General features: G+C 38.3%; 2 protein-coding genes across 2 annotated transcripts; both read right to left on the bottom strand.

Moving 5' to 3' along the window:
* Positions 1-415: 415 nt before the first annotated feature.
* On the bottom strand, positions 416-3,550 carry pithd1 (PITH (C-terminal proteasome-interacting domain of thioredoxin-like) domain containing 1). Its single transcript, XM_051136027.1, has 6 exons — positions 3,165-3,550; positions 2,893-2,936; positions 2,664-2,741; positions 1,326-1,430; positions 1,114-1,222; positions 416-930 (listed from the first exon to the last, which is right to left on the bottom strand). The coding sequence occupies exons 1-6, from the start codon at positions 3,363-3,365 to the stop codon at positions 829-831; spliced, it is 639 nt and encodes a 212-aa protein (XP_050991984.1). The 5' UTR covers positions 3,366-3,550; the 3' UTR covers positions 416-828.
* Positions 3,551-3,911: 361 nt separating this feature from the next.
* Positions 3,912-16,531, bottom strand: eloa (elongin A). Its single transcript, XM_051136412.1, has 12 exons — positions 16,359-16,531; positions 15,304-15,360; positions 15,070-15,185; positions 10,628-11,124; positions 9,887-10,161; positions 9,682-9,793; positions 9,394-9,546; positions 5,943-6,040; positions 5,290-5,470; positions 5,021-5,147; positions 4,721-4,869; positions 3,912-4,510 (listed from the first exon to the last, which is right to left on the bottom strand). The coding sequence occupies exons 1-12, from the start codon at positions 16,428-16,430 to the stop codon at positions 4,449-4,451; spliced, it is 1,899 nt and encodes a 632-aa protein (XP_050992369.1). The 5' UTR covers positions 16,431-16,531; the 3' UTR covers positions 3,912-4,448.
* Between the last annotated feature and the right edge of the window lie 1,174 nt (positions 16,532-17,705).

Below are 17,705 nucleotides of genomic sequence, written 5' to 3'. Positions count from 1 at the left end.
TTAACACTTGCATAAAGTAGTTTTCATAAAAATAACTTTCAGCACTTTATTTATATTATTTAGTTGCAACATACTTTTAAGTTAAGAAAACCATTCGTTATAACAATAAAATATCATTAAGGGTTTTCTTAACTTACATGTGGTTTGTTGTATTGCAGCAAATAATGTTGATGAACAATGACTAGCAATTTATTTGTAGTGATGGATGCTCAAAATGGTTATTTATATTAACATTTATATGTGAACATGAACTGAAATTTTAGCTCTAGCATGAGCACCAAATAACTAATAGCAGAATAATATAGATTGTTATAAAATATGTGCTATGAAAAGCCAAAAGTGAAATTAACCCGGAAACTTTCTTTTTTTCACAAGCTATATAAATCCACCAATGTTACACACTTTGAGGACTCAATTAAAACACATTTTCTGGTGGTTTATTAATGTCAGCTTTGGTGCAAGGTAATAATGCAACATAAGATTAAATGGATTAATAAGACATTGTAAAACTGAGATCAAAAATAACAAAATCTCCACTAGACGGCATTCTTTAGAGATGTTTTTTTTTTTTTAAGTAACAGACTTCTTGCACAGCTCATCTGTTCTGTTATTTGACATAAGCATACATGAAGTAATTATGCTTATATAGCCTAAGGTTTATTGGCACATTAGCAGAATTGCAGATGAACAAACCCTTGTGAAGAAATCCCTGTTGAAAACATCAAAGAACACACAGGTTCTATCAGTTCATCATCTCACCCTTATCAAAACTCATGCACACTTTTATAGTTTCACACAGCACACGTGAGATTCCCTCTCCTCCATTTGTCATGATATGAACTGTGTCTGGGGTGTAATGGTCTCCACTTTGTGATCTGCTGGGTTGGCTGCTGCTTCATAGTTGCAGATTGTGACCTCGTGCCTACGAGCCTGAAAAAAAGGGTTATAAGATACCAGATGAAGGTGACTGCTAAAATGCAGATGCTTCTGGATTTCTTTATCTTATTTTTCTTTCCAATGGAAAACAAATAGCATGCACTAGCATAATATTGTCAGAATAAGGCACATCTTCCACCAGTTAATAATAATGAGGATGGAAGTGTTGTTACTGACCTCCGTGTACTCTCCCCGCAGACCAATGTAAAAGACACGAGTGGATTCTGCCCCAAAGTTTCGAGATATGTGGATTGATAAGTGCTGCACGTTGGAGAATCTCGCAATCCTATATAAAATGTTGGCGGATGGTCAACACAGAGTTATAGTGTCCGGCATTACAGGATGTACTATTAATGTGTGCACATGTTAACATTCTAAAATTTGCTTACTTGGTTGGATACTCAAGCTCAGCAAGTGGATCCCTGTTTAGACGAAACGCTTGCTCTGGCTCTCTGCTTGTATCATCAAATGACATTTGGGGGATGTTCTTGTACCTGCTCAAAAAGTACCTACTTGCAACACTCATTCATGTAAACTGTAACTGCATTATCCATATACGAAGCAAGTGATGTAATGGTAAATTTCTTTCTTCTGTTACGACAAAGAAACAAACTCATCTACATCTTGGATGGCCTAAGCTATTTCTTTAAAGCCAAATTATACATTTTTAAGATTTGTTATAAAATTATTTTTAGAAAACATTTTGTTAATTTATTATCATTTAAAGGGATAGTTCACCCAAAAATTAAAATTGTGTCATTAATTACTCACCCTCATGTCGTTCCTTCATCTTCGGAACACAAATTAAGATTTTTTTGATGAAATCCGAGAGCTTTCCGACCCTGCATAGACAGCAATGCAACTACCACGTTGAAGGCTCAAAAAGGTAGTAAGGACATTGTTAAAATAGTCCATGTGACATTAGTGGTTCAGCCGTAATTTTGTGAAGCTACAAGAATACTTTTTGTGCACAAAGAAAACATAAATAACTCATCAATAATTCAACAATTTCTTCTCTTCCCTCTCAGTCTTTTTTTACACGTTCAAGATTGTACCACGACGCATGCATGTGGTGCTGCTGACGCAGGAACTGGGGTTCTGAATAGAACGTCCATCAAATAAGTAAGACTGGGCAAAAAATTGCAAGTCATCCTCTCTGTCGAAATCTTCAGACATGTTTACGAAAAGTGTTTTATGTACAGTGTGCATCTTTTTCTCCTTGTACACACATCAGATCTCCAGGAGCGCCACATGCATGTGAGACTGAAGAGTAGAGACTGCTGAATAAAGTCATTATTTCTTTTTACTTTGTGCACAAAAAGTATTCTCATAGCACCATAAAATTACAGTTGAACCACTGATGTCACATGGACTTTTTTAACAATGTCTTCACTACCTTTCTGGGCCTTGAACGTGGCTGTGTTGCTGTCTATGCAGGGTCAGAAAGCTCTCAGATTTCATCAGAAATATCTTAATTTGTGTTCCGAAGATGAACGAAAGTCTTACAAGTTTAGAACAACATGAGGGTGAGTAATTAATGACAGAATTTTCATTTTGGGGTGAACTAACATGTTAAATCTGTTAAATCTCCAAAACTATTTTACATGTTCTAATATTTAGCCTTTTACACACGTTCTCTTTATTACCTGTTCACAGTTGAAACACTTATTCGTGTAAACTGCAACTGCATTATCCATATGTGACACAGCAAGTGAATGCAAACTCACAGTCTCATTTCAGCTGGGTGTGACTCATCATCTTCTCCAGAAATAATGATTCCTTTGAGCTTCACGCTACCTGTAAACCTGAAAATTTAACCAAATGCACTATGCCCATTTCTGTTGGAAAAGCACTTAGTATTCAGGCAAATTGTTTAAAAATTATGTTAAACAGAAGATAAGTAAGAACAGAAGAGAAAATGATATGAGAATGGATGTTGCTTGCAACAAATCTTACGGTATGTTGAACAGAAGCTCCTCGTCAGCATCGCTTTCAACAAACTGAAAATAAAACAGGACACATACATTAGAACAAACAGAACAGCAATCTGACAACCGAGCAATCAGTTAATTTAATTTCTCACTGTTGACTTTCACTTAGAAGTGTTCATATACAGTAAAATAAGCATGCATATGCAATTAAGTATGTACAGAAGTGCCTCAATTCGCAGTTTGGATCATTTAACGTCTGTCACACCTCCTGCATAACTAAGACTTGTTATTTTGTACCTTCTCTCTGTCAGTGCGTTGATCCCAAGGCTTGAACACCAGTTTACCGTCTCCGTCTCGGCTCTCGTTCAAACACTGAAGCTTCTCGATATCAATGCGTCTGTACAGTTCATATTCCACTCCTCGCTCCGCTGGCTCGTGTTCGCATTCACAGCAGCCGTGACCGTGTCCACCGCCGTGGCCGTGACCGTGTCCAGACATGGCGTGGAACTTACAGTTCGGAACCGGGAAAGGGCTGAAAGACTCACAACTACGCTTAAAGGAGAGTTGTGTACGACAGCTCCAGCGGCTTCTGTGACACAAGCTAAAATCGTACAGTTACACAGGTGGTGAAGTGCAAAAGTAGACAACACGCGAATACGAAACGTGGAACGTGATTGGACCACAGAAGACAAGGGAACCAATAAGGAGCAGAGTTCGGAGTCGCGTTCTTATGACGTTTAACGTCTCATTGGTCGCTCGGCGTCATCGTAAATAAAGTGGAAAGAGAACCGGCTGTGTCATTAATAAAATAAAGATTTTGACAATTTACTCAGTGTAATATTGTTTTAAACCCGTATCATTTTCTGTTTTCTGTTTAGTACAAATATTAGATGTTTTTGGCATAACGACAAGCACCTATAGGCAATATGATAATAATGAAGATTAAAAAATTAAGTTGAAAAACCAGTTATAACTGGATCATAATAGCGAACACAATTCAGTATAAAATGTAAAATTCTCATAAATTAATAAATGAGAACACGATGAGAGCAACACATGGATTTTATTAAAAATGTCCATAGAACACTTCATAAAATCTATTAAAACGAATTGATCTTTCATTCAAGGCGAGGTCCAGGACTGCCAGGTCCAAGATTTGAAATAAATATGATGGTGTGGAAGTGTACAGTCCTTGAACTTTTTACATCTCATCTCATTCTCCCTCTCACTCTACAATAAAATCATATACTTAGTCCCATGAAAACGCAATGATTACTGTAAGCAATTAAACATGTAACAAAGAGTCTGGGTTCTGGTGTCACATGGTAATCTGTAGTGTACCACTTGTTTTTTGTGTTTGTAAAAAGCTTACAACATGCTATGACAAGTGAGCGGGGATGGTTGCTGATGCAGATATTTTCTGTGATTGCGTCCGGTGAGCTGCACTGATAGTAATAAAAAGCATAAAAAGATAGAGGTGAGAGGGCATTGCACATTTCCTATGAAGCATTACAGCAAAAAAAAAGGTTTCCTCTTCCAGTCGTACTCTCTTCTATCACACGCACGAAGACATTTTTCTCTTTATCGCCGGGAAAATCTGTTCTTGAATGCTTTGATAGTCTTAGCCATCATCGGAGCAACTTCTGAAAAACAATGAGTGGTAAAGAAGTGGTGAAAACAAATCAAACAACCAGTTCAAGCAATTAAAAGAGCAAATATTGGATATGATCTTGTCTACATTAATGGGCCATTCTACAGAATTGGTGCAAACTGCTGTCCCACAACCAAAAAAAAAAAAACACATTTAAAAAGCAGTTAAGTATTCAAATATATAATTTTCTCTTTAGACTCACTTTTGACCTGTGGCTTTTCTCTGGCACTGTGACCAGCAGCACTGCTGGGAGCAGAGAGGCGTGAGGAGGACTCAGGGGGACTACTAAAAGAAGACTGACCGCCATCACTGGGTCTCATGAGTGCGCTGTAGTTCGTTGCTGGTCTGATCCTGTATATGAAGAATAAGCATAATATCTGAGCTACAAAAAATAAAATAAAATCCACCTCTGTTGAACTGCCAGATTGTCAGCAGAAACATCACGATAAAGAGTCATCTACATGACTAATGTAACTTTGTGACTAATGCACCATTCACTTACTTGGTAGATGGGGGAGCAGCACTTGTGCTGGTAGAACCATTTTTAGTGCCAAACTTCTCCTGTCTGCGGCGGACATCTCGTGGAGGCTTAGCAACAGAGTTGACATATGCCATTTTAACCTGCCGCCCTGTTAAAAGCACACAATACAGTTGTCATTGTGAACAGTTTACTGAATCCTCACCTATATTTTTATTGCACTCAATGAGGTACAATGTACATTTTCTATGCAAAGATCTATGCAAGAAATACTGATTACAGCCTGTATGTACCTTTAGGTTTGTTTGCATGGGCAGATGTGATGTTCTCCGTGAGCTTGCGCAGGCGCTCTTCCCTTTCTTCATGGAGCCGGAGATACAGCTCCCTCCAGGATTCATACTCTTGTCGAGGTACATGTTTAAAATCCCGCTGGCAGTGTTTCATCCACAGATCATCTGAATCTTCTGTGAAATACTGAGTAGAGATTATTGAAATTAAAAAATTGTCCAAAAAAACAATCAGCCTTAAATCACCATGCTGTGTGCTAATGAGAAAATTTCATATGCAGCGTTGATCTTAAAATAAGCATGAGTGAGAATGTAATGTTCAAATTTTGGGGTCTGTAAAATGAAAACATACATTTTTTTTCTGGATGCATTGATGAATTGAAAGCTCAAAAGAACAGCATTTATTTGAAATAAAAATCTTTTGTCAATTGATCAAAAGTGACAGTAAAAACATTACAAAAGATTTTTGCATCTCTAAAAAAATCTTTGCATCTTTGCTGAAAGTTCTAAAAAAAAAAAAAAATTGTACTTTGTTTTTAAAATCTGTTCGAAAAGAATACATAAGAAAAACACAAGTAGTTCAGTAAGAGAACCAGATCAGAGATGAGATTACAACTGTGAAATAAATAATCTGCACGTGACTGTGTTGACACACATACTGGATTGCACTGCTCAATCCGGCAAAGCTGCTCAGGAGTGCATCTCTCCAGAACCGGTTCCAGAATCTCGAACGGCACTCCACCCACTTCATCAATTGCTAAGAGAATACAAGAAATACTAGTAAAACGCTGACTCATTTCAGGTCAATTTGTGGTTAACATTTCAGCCAGCCTGAACCATCATGGCATCCTTTACAGATCTTAAACATGCCAATTCAACAGGATAGGGTTCACAAAAAAAAAAAAAAAAAAAAAAAAAAAAGGTCTCTGATTATTTACGCTCATGTCGTTCCACACCCGTAAGACCTTTATTTATACATATTAAGATATTTTTTTACGAAATCCGAGAGCTTTTGGACCCTGCATAGACAGCAACGTAACTGGCATGTTTAAGGTTATGAAAGGTAGTAACGACGTTGAAATAGTCCATGTGACATCAGTGGTTCAACCGTAATATATGAAGCTACCAGTGTTGCCAAGTCTGTGGTTTTCTTGTGGAATTGGGCTACTTTATCACTGTTGTTTTTCATGTCCACCAGTTGAAGCGACCTCAATAATGTGATATAAAGTCCCTGGAATACAAATTTTACCAGGAAACCCTGCCAAAAAATGTGTATTTTACCTTTTACCGGTGGACACCCTCCAAAATGCGATTGGGCTAGTTTTGGGCTTAGTTCTGACTAGCAACTGGGTGGGTTTTGTTGCAAAAACCTGGCAACCCTGGAAGTTACAAGAATACTTTTTGTGCACAAAGAAAACAAAAATAGCAACTTTATTCAACAATTTCTTCTCTTCCATGTCAGTCTTCGGCTACTTTCACATTTATCTGAATACATCTGAAAAGTTTTCATTTTAAAATGCTCTCCAGCCACACTAGCGTTTTCAAGTGTATTTCAGAAGTTTCTCATAGACACTGAAACGTTGTAAAACATTAAATTCGCCCTGCTGTGCATGTGTAGAACCTCATAAAAGCTCACTGAGGTGTTTCAGACGGAAAAGATATAACGTTAAGTTTTCACACAATTTTTCTGGAGGGAGCATTTTATTTATGGAAATCTCATCACTTACTGACGCGTCCATGTCGCACTCACTCATGTTTGATCTAAAATACAACTGCCTTCATGCCACAAGCAATTGTGAGTAAATTTTGTGTCATCATTTTAGGACTGTAACATGAAAAGCGTACAAAGTAAAGATCTTTAGCAACAGTATGAAAGCATACAGAACTTAACAGGCACAATTACCAGTATAAACATAGATGCCTATTGATACAATATGCGTCACATGACTAAACATGCATCATTTTCAAAAGCCTTTGATTTCACAGTCCATACTACAACACAAAAACAGCGTTTTCAATTTTGGAGAGCGCTTTTAAAAAGCTCAGTTTTTCTTGACAAAAACGCAGTCTCAGCGTGGACGGAAGGTCAAAATGGAGAGAAAAATATGCGTTTTCAAACAAAAACAGTAGGGACACACCGAATTTTTGGCTGAAGCCGAACAAAATGAAACACTGGGCCAAAGGCCGAACACGTTTTTTCGCATTTTTTCCTTCCCCATGTACTGTATTTTGCCATTTTTTCTCCATTGCATAAATTAAATAGCCAAAATGGCCTTTTTACGGTTTTGTTCTGCTGAGGAAGACCTCAGTGCTCATTTTTGTTGACAACAGATTTATAAATGATTCTCATTACAAATTTGGGAAGATGTTTGTTGCACGTATCACATTGTCACATGCCTTTAAAGAAATAAATAAATAAATATGTAACAGCAAATGGCACGCAACAGTGTTTCAGTGCAGATTTTGCTCGCGCTTTGGACTTTGAACTCTGGTGGCACGAGCTTGTGCAGCGCCTTTTGAATACATGCATGTATTTGAAAACATAACATTCTTCAGTTCATTTACTAACTGTTTACTAATCTACTAATTACTAATTGGCCATTTCATGATTTCAATCATCATACAGTAACAAGCAACAGCCACCCCTTCCTCTTCTTATCGAAGACATGCAATGCAGTGCAAAGCAGTCTCTCGCTGTCGATGCTTATTGTAATAATGATTTTTGTGTCTTTCCCTGACAATTTTAAATACTTTCACACTGCCGACATGTTTGCTGCATTAGTGCGCACCTCTATTTGATCGCGTCACGTCATTGTTCAGTACAATTTATTTGGTCTTTTCGCTTATTTCCGAACAATTTTGGTTGCTGAACATTCGGTACATCCATACAAAACATACTAGTGCCACAACTCATGTATCTGCATTCCTCTACCTGTAAACAAGGGACAGGGCATCCAGGTTCTCTACCAGAACATCAGATCCTGCATCATTGAACTCTCGTGAACACATCGACTGACACAGGAGAAAATAAATTGTTGAATATATGTTATTTTTGTTTTCTTTGTGCACAAAAAGTATTCTTGCAGCTTCATAACATTACAGTTAAATCACTGATTTCACATGGACTATTTTATCAGTGTCCTGACTACCTTTCTGGGGCTTAAACGTGGTAGCTGCATAACCATCTATCCAGGGTCAGAAAGCTCTCGGATTTCATTAGAAATATCTTAATTTGTGTTCTGAAGATCAACAAAGGTCTTAAGGGTTTGGAATGACATGAGGGTGAGTAATTAATGTCGATTTTTATTTTTGGGTGAACTTATTTTTAAAGGAACACACCACTATTTTTGAAAATAGGCTCATTTTCCAACTCCCCTAGAGTTAAACAGTTGAGTTTTACCGTTTTTTAATCCATTCAGCCGATTTCCGGGTCTGGCGGTAGCACTTTTAGCATAGTTCAGCATGTCTTATTGAATCCGATTAGACTGTTAGCATCTCACTCAAAAATGACCTAAGAGTTTCGATATTTTCCCCATTTAAAACTTGACTCTTCTGTAGTTACAATGTATACTAAGACGGAAAATGAAAAGTTGTGATTTTCTAGGCTGATATACTCTTGTTCCGGCTTAAAAATCAAGGAACTTTGCTGCCGTACCACCTGCTGCACCCATGGTACGGCAGCAAAGTTCCTTTATTAGTACGCCAGAATGAGAGTATAGTTCCTAGCCATAGTTCCGTTGGTCTTAGTACACGATGTAACTCAGAAGAGTCAAGTTTTAAATAGGAAAAATATCAAAACTCTTTGGTCATTTGAGCGAGATGCTAACAATCTAATCAGATTCAATGATCTATGCTAAGCTATGCTAAAAGTGCTACCGCCAGACCCAGAGATCAGCTGAATGGCAGTTGGAAAATGAGCCTATTTTCAAAAATAGTGGCGTGTTCCTTTAAAGTGCTGGCACTGTCACCACATTTCTTACACAAGCAAACTGTGACTCTTGATTATATAGGGTTAAACTCCCCCAGTAACAGCACATTAGGGTTAAAAAAAAAAAGTCTTTAATCATTAATTACTGTTATAGCAAATGATCAGAAAATAAGAAAACTCACAGTCTATATTGTTCTGTAGGACTCTGATGCACTGTTCATAGAGAGACATCATTTTCGGCAAATACGCAGTCTTGGACCCAGAATACACCACCATTTTGGAGTTCAGTCGTCGCCCTGCATAGCCACCATCCTCTTCCTCATTTGAAAGTGGGACTGGAAAAGAAAAACAAGATGGTTTGAGTCCACGCAGATTCGGATTTATACACTTATTTTATTTTTTAATTCAATTGTCTTCAGGTATGTTAGGCAAAAGTCTGATTTAAAGTGTTCTAAAACTCAAACACATACCTTTGCGTCTCTGGGGGGACAGTGGTGTAAGATCAATGGAGGGCAGTGGTCTGTAGTTGGGCTGGATGGCTGGCAAAGGGATATCAGGCAGTGTGGGAACTATATCCACTACCTGGAAATACAAATAATGATTAGAACTCCATGTACACACGGACAAATGCTGGTTTTTCCTATCACCTCATCTGAGAAACAAGTTCAACCTCACCTTTCTGCGCTTCTCTGGAACAACAGGCGTGGTCATTGCGGAAGAGGATGGCTTTGAGTGTTTACTACTGGTCCCATTGGCTTTGCCAGACTTGGAAGAAGAAGAAGGAAGCGAGGCAGGAGACTGAGAGGGTCGCGAGGACTGCTTTTTCTTCTTTTTGCTTGGGGTCGGAGCGTCGTATGTGAGAAAGGATTCGAAAGACATAGTTGGAGTCTCATAAGGCTCCTCATCTTCATCCACTGGCTCTGGAACTTCCCTCCTCTCCCTTGATTTTCCTTAAAGAAAAAAGCAGATTCAACTAAATCCTTATACAACTTAGTTTTAAGTCATTTAATGAGAGAAAATGCATTAAATCAATTTATGTTAAAAAAGATTTCTATTTCAAATAAATGCTGTTTTTTTTTGTACTTTCTATTCAAATAAAAAAATTACAGTTTCCCAAAACAGAAATATTAAGCAACAAATTAAGCAACAAATCGGCATATTAGAATGATTTCTGAAAGATCATGTGACACTGAAGACTAGGGTAATGACTAATGAAAATTCAGCTTTGCATCACAGGAATGAATTACTTTTTAAAGATTTATTACAAGAGAAAAATATTTACAATATGGCTATATAATATATTAATAATGTCTTCTTAATTTGACTGTTTTTAAACTGTATTTTTGGTGAGCATGAGAGACTTCTTGAGGGATATTCTCATGTCAGCCACAATAAAAGTAAGCAAAATTTTCTTACCATCACTTCCTGCTTTCTTTTCCCTTTTGCTCTCGTGTGGGCTTGAATGTCGATTGTGTTTAGATTTGTGACTCGACCCACTCTGTTGCTCTCTGTCAGCTCTATGCGGCCTCTCCTCGCTGCTGCTGACACCCGTGGGACGATTCTTCCGTCTCTCCTGTTCCCGAATGTCTTGGGAATTGTGCTCTCTGACTGGCTCTTTGTGTGGCTTGCTGTGTCTAATGTCATTGCGCGGGGGACTGGGCTCTGGCTCTGGCTCAGGCTCCTCTTCTGGAGGGCTTTCATATTCATCTGACTGATACTCTCTTGCACTGCTGTGCCTGTACTGTGAGCTGTAGTGCTGTGGAGGGGAGGGGGAGTAGCCATGTCGGTATCCCATCTCTTCGTGTTGTTCCTCCTCCATAAATGGTGGCTCTTCTGGAGACCGCTCCCGGACTCGTTTGTGCCCTCCAGACTCATTAATGCGTGAGTGGGAACGCCCCTCCTTTACACTTGGTCTTTTGATAAACATGAAACACATAACATATACTTATTGATCTTACAAGACAACATCATCACAACAAGGGGTTCCAAAATTAATACCCACCGAACATCAAATCTGAGTAAAACTCATCAGAACTGGTAACCGTTCAGAGGTTTGGGGTCAGAAAGACAAAATTAACAAAATACTCCCGTAAACCTCTGTACACTGGAAAAAGCATGGTTTAGTATATGTCTGCTTAATTCTTTTGAGAGAGGTTTTATTTTTTCAATTTTTACGCAAAATAGAATGGGTTTCATTGACGCCAGAGGGTGTCCTTGTGCAAAAAAAACCTACAAATGCGTCAGAGTAGTAGCACTAATGACGTTCCGTTCCAGCTTCTCTAATATGGATAAAAACATCGTTATTGCTGTAACTGATTAAAAAAAAAGATATAACGTTAAACTATTTGAATAACGAAATGTAAGGACAATAAACACTTGTCCGCAATAATATATGGTTTATCTGTGTTCTTCAAGCCATCTTGTGTATTTTCATAAGCCACTGCTAATCGATTTAACGGTTACATTGAATATGAATATAGAATTTATTGTCTGCCTCATTCTGTGATAAGAATCCACATCAGATCACATAAGGAAGTTATTTCAAACACTCGACTGATGTTGTGAATTAAAAACAAGTTATAATGTTTTTTATACTTTTTGTTTTTATAACTTTTGCTGGACAACAGGTTTAGAAAGGCTTATCACTGCATGTCATTAGAATAGAAGATGCTCTGCGTGTGTTGCTTTTTCAGATATGAGCGGGGAAGCGTTTCCTCATTTTAGCATGTGAAATCGCAGGCATACATACAGCAAATTCCGAGAGAAATAAAACAAGGAAGTTTATTTAAATGCAAAACCGAAAAACCGCAATTCACAAGCGCATATTAAACCATGGATGTTGTACCAAACGGTTCGATATTATATTGAGTATTGTGACATCCCTAACACAAAAGGCCTATTTCTCTCAAATATTGTTCACAAATCTGTCTAAATCTGTGTTAGTGAGCACTTCTCCTTTGCCGAGATAATCCATCCACCTCACAGGTGTGACACATCAAGATGCTGATTAGACAGCATGATTATTGCACAGGTGTGCCTTAGGCTGGCCACAATAAAAGGGCACTCCAAAATGTGCAGTTTTACCACATAGCACAATGCCACAGATGTCGCAAGTTTTGAGGGAGTGTGCAATTGGCATGCTGACTGCAGGAATATCCACCAGAGCTGTTGCCTGTGAATTGAATGTTCATTTCTCTACCATAAGCCGTCTCCAAAGGCGTTTCAGAGAATTTGGCAGTACATCCAACCGGCCTCACCGGGTCTCGACCTGACTGCAGTTCGTCTTCGTAACCGACTTGAGTGGGCAAATGCTCACATTCAATGGCGTCTGGCACTTCGGAGAGGTGTTCTCTTCATGGATGAATCCCGGTTTTCACTGTACAGGGCAGATGGCAGACAGCGTGTATGGCGTCATGTGGGTGAGCGGTTTGCTGATGTCAACGTTGTAGATCGAGTGGCCCATGGTAGCGGTGGGGTTATGGTATGAGCAGGTGTATGTTATAAACAATAAACAAAGGTGCATTTTATTGATGACATTTTGAATGCACAGAGATACCGTAACGAGATCCATATGGGATAATTTTTGTGCCAATAAGAATGAACGTAACTTTATTAAACTGAAGGTAACTTTCCAAGAAACGATCAAAAATATGCCACTGCAAAAGAAGAAAAACACAATGAAAATGAAAAAATGAACTCAGTCGCACGAATTTAACATGCTCTTCAAATATGCTTCATTCTTTGTTAATGATTTTCAAAGAATCGTTTTCGCGAATCATGGATTCTGAATGCGTTGCCACAACTTTCGCTTACGCTTCGCAAATTTTCGTTTGCTGTTTTGGCACAAACCTCTCGTGGGGGCGGGCTTAACAGCGATCTACTCTGATTGGCTAATGAGCTTTTGATGGACAGTTGCTCTCTGACCTGGAATCACAGACGGTGACGTCAGTGGCGCACATATTGGAAAGTTGTTGCGGTGTGCAATACGTCGTGCTTTGTTTATATTAAGTATTAATGTTATTAGTATTTCACCTATGGTCGTCTCTTAGTTTCTAAAGATGAGCTCCCAGGAAAGACACGGAGCAGCATCATCTTCCACCTCAGCTTGTCCCTCAGGGCAGCTTGAAGTAGGTTCGTGTTGCTAAAGTAACGTTAATCAATAACATCGATAAAAGTTTTATTCATGTACAGTGTGCAACAGTTCTGATAGTTTCTATAAACAAAGCACGACGTATTGCGCCACTGACGTCACCGTCCGTGCTTCCAGTTCAGAGAGCAACTGTCCATCAAAAGCTCATTAGCCAATCAGAGTAGATCGCTGTTAAGCCCGCCCCCACGAGAGGTTTGTGCCAAAACAGCAAACGAAAATTTGCAAAGCGAAAGTTGTGGCAACGCATTCAGAATCCATGATTCGCGAAAACGATTCTTTGAAAATCATTAACAAAGAATGAAGCATATTTGAAGAGCATGTTAAATTCGTGCGACTGAGTTCATTTTTTCATTTTCATTGTGTTTTTCTTCTTTTGCAGTGGCATATTTTTGATCGTTTATTGGAAAGTTACGTTCAGTTTTATAAAGTTACGTTCATTCTTATTGGCACAAAAATAATCCCATAGATCCTGAGGTCCATTGTTGTGCCATTCATCCACGACCACCACCTTATGTTACAGCATGATAATGCACGGCCCCATGTTGCAAGGATCTGTATACAATTCCTGAAAGCTGAAAACATCCCAGTTCTTGCATGGCCAGCATACTCACCAGACATGTTACCCAATGAGCATGTTTGGGATGCTCTGGATCGGTGTATCCACCTTATTTTTCCCATAAGAGTGGGTGCAGCCATTTGTAAATTTTTTGTGTCTGGCTTCTGGTCTCATCCACTTCCAGCTATTTTTAGCTGCACAAATAGCTCGTTTTGCTGCTTGATATTGCAAACGGGTGTGTCTTACCATATTATTTTAATGTATTATCTCAATTATGAACTCTGGTTCGTAGTGCAAACTGTTTTACCGTTTACTGCACTTTGATATTCTTCTCGTTATTTCCCTATGGCGGAAAACAGCTTTCTTCCACACTGAAAAATAAGGTGGATACGACAGCGTGTTCCAGTCCCTGCCAATATCCAGCATCTTCGCACAGCCATTGAAGAGGAGTGGACCAACATTCCACAGGCCACAATCAACAACCTGATCAACTCTATGCGAACGAGATGTGTTGCACTGCGTTGGGCAAATGGTGGTCACACCAGAATGAGATGATTTTTGCAGAGCTGATTTTGGCAAGGTAAAAAGGGTGTTGTTTTACACTACCACTGAGAATTTTTAACCAAAGTATATTATAGACTTTTCATTAAGACCCTAAAGAATCATATCAACTTGTGAAAATTGGGCATCCGATGACCCCTTTAAATAAACTATTATTTTAAAATTGTGATCATGTTTTACTGTATTTCTGAACAAACAAATCAAGGCTTAGTGAGCATAAAAAGCATTAAACTCTAACCCCAAACTTTTGAACAGTATTGCATATATATATATATATATAAAAATATGCAATAAACAATTTCATGACCAATAAGAAATATTTATCACCCATAAATTTCTCAATTCACCCGCCACTGGCAGTTGTGGCAAAAAGTTAATTTTGGACCACAACAAAAAAAAATATTCTAAAGAACAGCCGTTTCTGTTTCAACTTCTTCACTAAGAAATTTTGCAGCAGATGCTTTGTCAAGAATCTTTGTGATCAGATATGCATTCATCTCTCCCCTTTGTGGAATATTACACTATTCTTATTACCTTAAAAGGTTAATTGCAATAATATGAACACACAATATATCATTTTAAAAAGCTAACCTGTCTGCTGATCTCTCTGGCACCAGCTTTTTCCACCTGGCCACAAGGTTCTTTGCTGCCTCTCCAGCAAATTCATGTTTGCGCAGAGAATTCACAGTCTTTCCAATGCCCGTTTCCTGGAAGAATTGCAGAAAACATAAACATATTAAAAGCTATGGAACCAGATGCATTTTTTAAACTATTAGACCAAATGAAGAGTAATACTTCATAACGTAAGTAATATTTTAATCTTACCACCAGGATGTCTACTGTTATAGGAAGCTCCCCCAGCCTTTTGAGAGTTTTCAGCAGCTAGACAGAAGTAGTATTATAGAATGTTAATGTTGGACCATGACAACAATATTGTCAAAATTAAGTGTTTATCTGCAAACTTACAATGTTTACAATGTTTTTAACACATTATCCTAAAATACCAATCACATAATTCTATAAAACTAACCACAAAAAAGAGAAATGTACAGTGATGCATAAACCATACCAAAATACATATAAAATATAGACAAACCATAAAGATGTATTACACTGGCAGTAGCATATCATGCACCATGATGTTTACATATTTCAAGAAATAACTGCCATGGTACAAGTAAAAAATGGCATGACCATGGTGCAATGTCCAAATAACATGGTAGAACTGTGTTTTTTTATGTTGCTGTAAACAAAGACAACATAGTAAATAAGACTAGAGCCCGAATTGCCAAAACAAACATTTAAGTGCACTTGCAAAGTGTAGTCGTGGCCTACAGAGGAACATGGGGGGTTGCATTGACCACAAAGTTGGGCAGTATTCTCAAACTCCGTTAAGCTTCCTATCTAGACAACATTGTGAGGCATGGAATGAGCATTCTACCGCGACTCTGCACATTAATGCCCTCTACATCGGCAGATCACTAGGTTTAGAGACACAACAATCGTGTCTCACAGGGAGTAACAGAAACTCGGGGCCTGTCTGCATCTGTCACTGCTATCGTATTAAATCGCTGTGGTTGACATTTCTGATAACTGAGCACAAGCTTCTGGGAAAGTGCCTCGATGCTGTTCCTGCTGTCGTAGCTCTGCATATCGAAGCATAACGTTATGTGAGGAGAAAGCTCAATCCGGATTGATCTAACTAAACCATCCATTTCACGGTCTGCTGCGCTTGTAATTGTTATACGTGGGATTTCTAGATAGCAATGTTGATCGAACCTCAGGCTAGACACTCGCCGAAGTGCGTATAACACCGTCATACACGGTGCGAACGGGGCGACGTAAAGCATTCGCTTCGTCTCGCCGAAGAGGTTTCTTACCTTGCGAGGCTCTTGATTCTCTGAGAGCCTTAACTGCAACTTCTCGACTGCTTCCAATATCTCCTCCGCCATGTTTACAGCTGGTACATGTTGCCCGGAAGCCACAACAGCAGTAGTGGTGGGGGCCTGCTGTTGTTTCACTGCTGCGAACTTCCGTCACTCCAAATGGAGATTCCGGAAGAACGTCATACTGCTGTTATAAAGTCATCCTAATCACTTGGTGAGGTCATGATGTACTTTTGTATTTATTGTCAAGCTTTGATAATACAGCATTGTGCTCGTCAGACACATCTTACGTAGGAAGGCCAAAGTAGTGAATTTTTACTTGCAAACTTTAATTTGCTTATAGCATGCCTAAAAGTGCTTTAGAATGTATTAAATAATTTTATTTGTTACATTGATCAAATACAAGGACTCACCACAACAATATGAGTGAAGCATGTTCTTAAAAACAAAAATGTGATACCATTTAAATGTGTGAGGAGCTTTTGCGGCCAAGGATGTAAGCATTCAAACATCATCACAGAGTATATACTATACTATATATACACACACACATTAGTGTATGTTTTATGTATACACATAGTGTATGTTTTAGTCTATTGACTGAGACATTTTAGCGTTTTTAGCATTTTAGCACAAATCTGTGTATAACTTTAAGGAACGTCACAACCAAACACCTTTTTTTCTGCAGTTAAACACACTTTTTGGAGTTATTCCATAACATTTAGTTTTTATATGTGTACCACTGTTCAGAACTGTGCTAGCAAACCATGAGCTGATTAGCATTTTGAACTGGGCCCTAAAATTGTCACTACCGTGACATCTTTGTGTTTTTTTTGGGGGGGGGGGGTGTTATCCCATTAAATTGTCACTACCGAAACAGTCATGGCCGAAACATTTGGTGGAGTTTCGATAGTGACATCTTTGTTTTTGGGGTGTTATCCTATTAAACTGTCACTACCAAAACAGTCAAGACTGAAAATGTCATCATTGTTTCGGTAGTGACAAAAAGGGAGCACATAATCCTTTATTTTGGGGAAATAAACACAATTTTAGTACAGTTATGCAAATTTTGTATGTTTTAGTATGTGCGTTAAAATTCTCTGTGATATTACAGAACAATGCTAAAATTAACATTACTGTCACTACCGAAAATGCTGTCACTACTGAAACATTGTCAAAAACAAAGTACAAATACTGAATTATCGACTAAGATGTTATGATATTTTTTGGTTCAGTGTATATTCAAACTAATGAATCCTTAATTCAGTCATTTTGATCAGCCTTTTGCCTTTTACAAAGAAAAAATGGATTCAAAATACAACAAATCTTACAAATTACACT

Source organism: Labeo rohita, chromosome 19 (genome assembly GCF_022985175.1).
Source record: "Labeo rohita strain BAU-BD-2019 chromosome 19, IGBB_LRoh.1.0, whole genome shotgun sequence".
NCBI lineage: Eukaryota > Metazoa > Chordata > Actinopteri > Cypriniformes > Cyprinidae > Labeo > Labeo rohita.
This window is presented reverse-complemented; position numbering and strand designations above follow the sequence as displayed.

Excerpts from the sequence above, each read along its gene's own strand:
- pithd1 (XM_051136027.1), bottom strand. The coding sequence starts at position 3,365 with ATGTCTGGACACGGTCACGGCCACGGCGGTGGACACGGTCACGGCTGC. Across the intron at positions 2,742-2,892 it reads GAGCTTCTGTTCAACATACC|GTTTACAGGTAGCGTGAAGC; the intron begins GTAAGATTTGTT and ends TTAAATTTTCAG. Across the intron at positions 1,223-1,325 it reads GAGCTTGAGTATCCAACCAA|GATTGCGAGATTCTCCAACG; the intron begins GTAAGCAAATTT and ends CATTTTATATAG.
- eloa (XM_051136412.1), bottom strand. The coding sequence starts at position 16,430 with ATGGCGGAGGAGATATTGGAAGCAGTCGAGAAGTTGCAGTTAAGGCTC. Across the intron at positions 9,547-9,681 it reads GTCCCCCCAGAGACGCAAAG|TCCCACTTTCAAATGAGGAA; the intron begins GTATGTGTTTGA and ends TTTCTTTTCCAG. Across the intron at positions 4,870-5,020 it reads GCTGCTCCCCCATCTACCAA|GATCAGACCAGCAACGAACT; the intron begins GTAAGTGAATGG and ends CTTCATATACAG.